This window comes from Danaus plexippus, chromosome 26 (assembly GCF_018135715.1).
Source record: "Danaus plexippus chromosome 26, MEX_DaPlex, whole genome shotgun sequence".
Lineage (NCBI taxonomy): Eukaryota > Metazoa > Arthropoda > Insecta > Lepidoptera > Nymphalidae > Danaus > Danaus plexippus.
Window position 1 is genome coordinate 6,624,101 of NC_083554.1, and position 3,006 is coordinate 6,627,106.

A 3,006-nucleotide genomic window follows, 5' to 3' on the forward strand; every position below is an offset into this window, starting at 1 on the left:
GATGATGCAGCGGGTGTTGGTGTTGTTGCTGAGAAGGTGTTCTAGTGAGTATAGGATATCCGCCTCATCGGCACTGGGCTCGATGTAGACGGAGGCGATGAGTATCTGTTGGTGTCTGTGTAGTGCCCGAACCACACATAGGTTAGGGGTAGAGAATTGGGAGAGCCCGAGGAATGCGGTCTTGGTTTTGGCCAATATGCACGCCTTGACCCTCCCATCAGGTCCGCTAGGGAACTGAAAGATCTCCAGCCCTCTAACGGCCCCGACCTCGATGCCCTTTCCCGTGTACGGCTCAGACACCAAGGCTACGTTGTGTTCGCTATTGATAAAATATGTGATGAACTCTTTAAGAGAGTGTTTGGATCTGTCTAGGTTGTACTGCAAGATTTTAATTTGATGTAGATCCATAATCGACTGAATTCAGGGTTCTGGATTTGACTGTGCGTAAGATGGGGCATGTCTGTGACGTAGCCTTGTGTGTGGTGGGGTGATTATTATTGAATCTGACATTGTGTTGGGTACAGTTGAAACACTTAGGAGGATGCGGAGTATCCTTGGTTGGACATTGGTCTAGTGTATGGTTGTCTGATGCACAGTGAGAGCATCGTGTGACTTCAGTCCGGCAGTGTTTTTTGACGTGCCCGAAGCTGAGGCACATCTGACACTGTAGGAATGGGGAAAAGTCTTCCGCGTGGACCTTCTGGAAGTCCAGGCAAACTCTCCCCATTTTTAACTCGCTTTTATTAGCTTCACCTGTATGTTTGTATGTTTGTATGTTTGTAACCGAATCCTTTGAGCTCGATTTTGCCATACTTTGACCGATCAGATTTAATTGAAACTTTGCACACCTGTCAAAGACCGATGACAATGCAATAATTCGATTAAAAAATCCGATTATCCCAATTAGATTTGCCAGGACTAATTAATTCCTTTCCACATCCTTTGCATGCGAGTAAGATAGATAGAGCTAGTGTGCGAACTACGCATGCGTAGTTAATAACTACACATTAATGTCTGGCCCGGTTCATGTTCTTAAAAATAATAGTTTAAAAAACTAAAAAAATCACGCTTTTATGGAAAACCCAACGAAAAAATTCAACTAAAAAATGAAAAATAAATAATAGGTTAAAAAAACTAAAAAAACACGCTTTTATAAAAAATCCAACTAAAAAACATGGGTGCATAGTGTCAATAGTTATAAACATTTAATTGACAGATGAGTAGAATGATCTTTACTTTGATAATATCATAAAAAAGCACTGTAAATGCACCTCACGCTTTTTTACAATAATGTACATTTATTTTTTATTTACACTATTCTTAATCTAAATTTATTAAATTTTATTTTCTGTTTTTTAGTTGGATTTTTTATAAAAGCGTGTTTTTTTTAACTATTATTTTTTTTTTACTATAGATTTCTATATGTTGTTGTTGCCTCTTTTGAAGCGGAAAGTGATGTCGGTGTCGTTGAATGTATGGAGTTCCGGGTTTTGTCGCAGGAGGGTGCTCACCAGATCCTCAGGTGCCATGTCGGAGCTGACTCCCTTCAGCAAGAGCATTGGTTTTAGTTTCCTGGCTGGTTCGGCTGTCACTGGCGCGTCTAATTTGCTACGAAGCTTCGTGAGAGCGTCGTCGCATTGCGCCTGTGTGTCGAACTCTACTCTGATTTTATTGTTCGAGACCGGTGCAAACTTCGCCGGAGCATAAGTGCAATCTCTGAAGGAGATGCTCTTTTTGAAGGCCTCAACGGCCTCCTGTCTACTTTTAGTGGGATGTTTAGTCGCGACTAGGATGGCGGGGCGGGTGACTGGGATGGGTTTGGGCTGGACGGGAGCGGGGGGTGTGCTCCTGACGGGCTGTGCCGGGCGACTTGCTTGTTGTGCATACATAGGTGGGGATTTGGGTTGGGGTTGGGTTCGAGGCGGAGGCTGGAGTATTGCGGGGAGCACGAGCGTTGCGGGTCTTGGCGGGGGCGGCGGCGGCTTCACGGAGGCGGCGGCGGCAGCAGCGGTGGTTACGGGGTTGGCGGCGGCGGCCGCTACGGGGGCAGCGGCGGCGGCGATGGCAGGCTGGGCCTGCGCGGGGCGGGAGTGCAGAGCCTTGAGCTCGGCCTGCACGCTCGCGATAGATCGGGCAAGCTCTTGCACCGATGTCACTATGGCGTCCTCTAGGGGCGCCGTGTTCAGGGAGTCCGCGGGGGCGGAGGAGGCAGGCAGCTTCGCGTGCATCGAAATTGCCTTCCTTATCTCCTCCGCCGCCTGCACGATGTGTGTTTTGGCCGCGGAGGTGACACTCTTATTTTCGACGACCGTCGTGATGATGGTCGCCGCGAGTGCTGTAACGACGCTGTGCAGCGAGCCAGCGTCACTCACGTCCTCGGCCAAGGCCGGGAGTGGCTTGGGGTTGGAAGGGGGGGCCATACTGGCGCTCGCAATGTCTTTTAATAACCCTTACACTAGTCACTCATGTTTCTTAAACTTAACTAAATTACTATGTTGAGGGGGACGGGGTGGATTCCCAGAGGGGAGGAAATAGTCTATATGGATAGGGATTAGTAAACAAGGAATTATGGCGAAAGAATTAATTAAAAATGTTAATAAGTGGCGGAGAATGGAATTTAAAAGATTTTTGTAAAAACGGAATTACGTAATTAAAATGAAAATTGACTTTTTTATTTGAAGTGCTAGGAAAGTGTTTGATATCTTAAATGGGAGAGGGCATGGAAAAAATGATTTTGGAGTCGGGTTTAGGTGTGTGGGAGGCTTGGAATTTTTTTTTTTATAAAGGAAAATGTATAAAGTCACTGATTATGCTTAAAATTAAAAATGAATGTCACTAAAGTCTTAATATATTTGGTTGTAGTAGTCCGATCTTTGTGCAGTTTACACTGAATTGTAGCTGGGTTTTAGATAATTATGTATAATAAGTCCACGCGAAATAAACAGAATGACTTATTGTAGAGATTTGAAGTTAAATGAAGTCGTTAAAGTTATTGAAAACTTAAAA

General features: G+C 45.1%; 1 protein-coding gene across 1 annotated transcript; it reads right to left on the reverse strand.

Moving 5' to 3' along the window:
- Positions 1-1,418: 1,418 nt before the first annotated feature.
- LOC133319710 (proline-rich protein 36-like) lies at positions 1,419-2,420 on the reverse strand. The gene has a single exon (XM_061524963.1). It carries the CDS (start codon positions 2,418-2,420, stop codon positions 1,419-1,421), a length of 1,002 nt encoding a protein of 333 aa, XP_061380947.1.
- Positions 2,421-3,006: the final 586 nt, after the last annotated feature.

Coding starts and splice junctions, on each gene's coding strand:
- LOC133319710 (XM_061524963.1), bottom strand. CDS start 2,420: ATGGCCCCCCCTTCCAACCCCAAGCCACTCCCGGCCTTGGCCGAGGAC.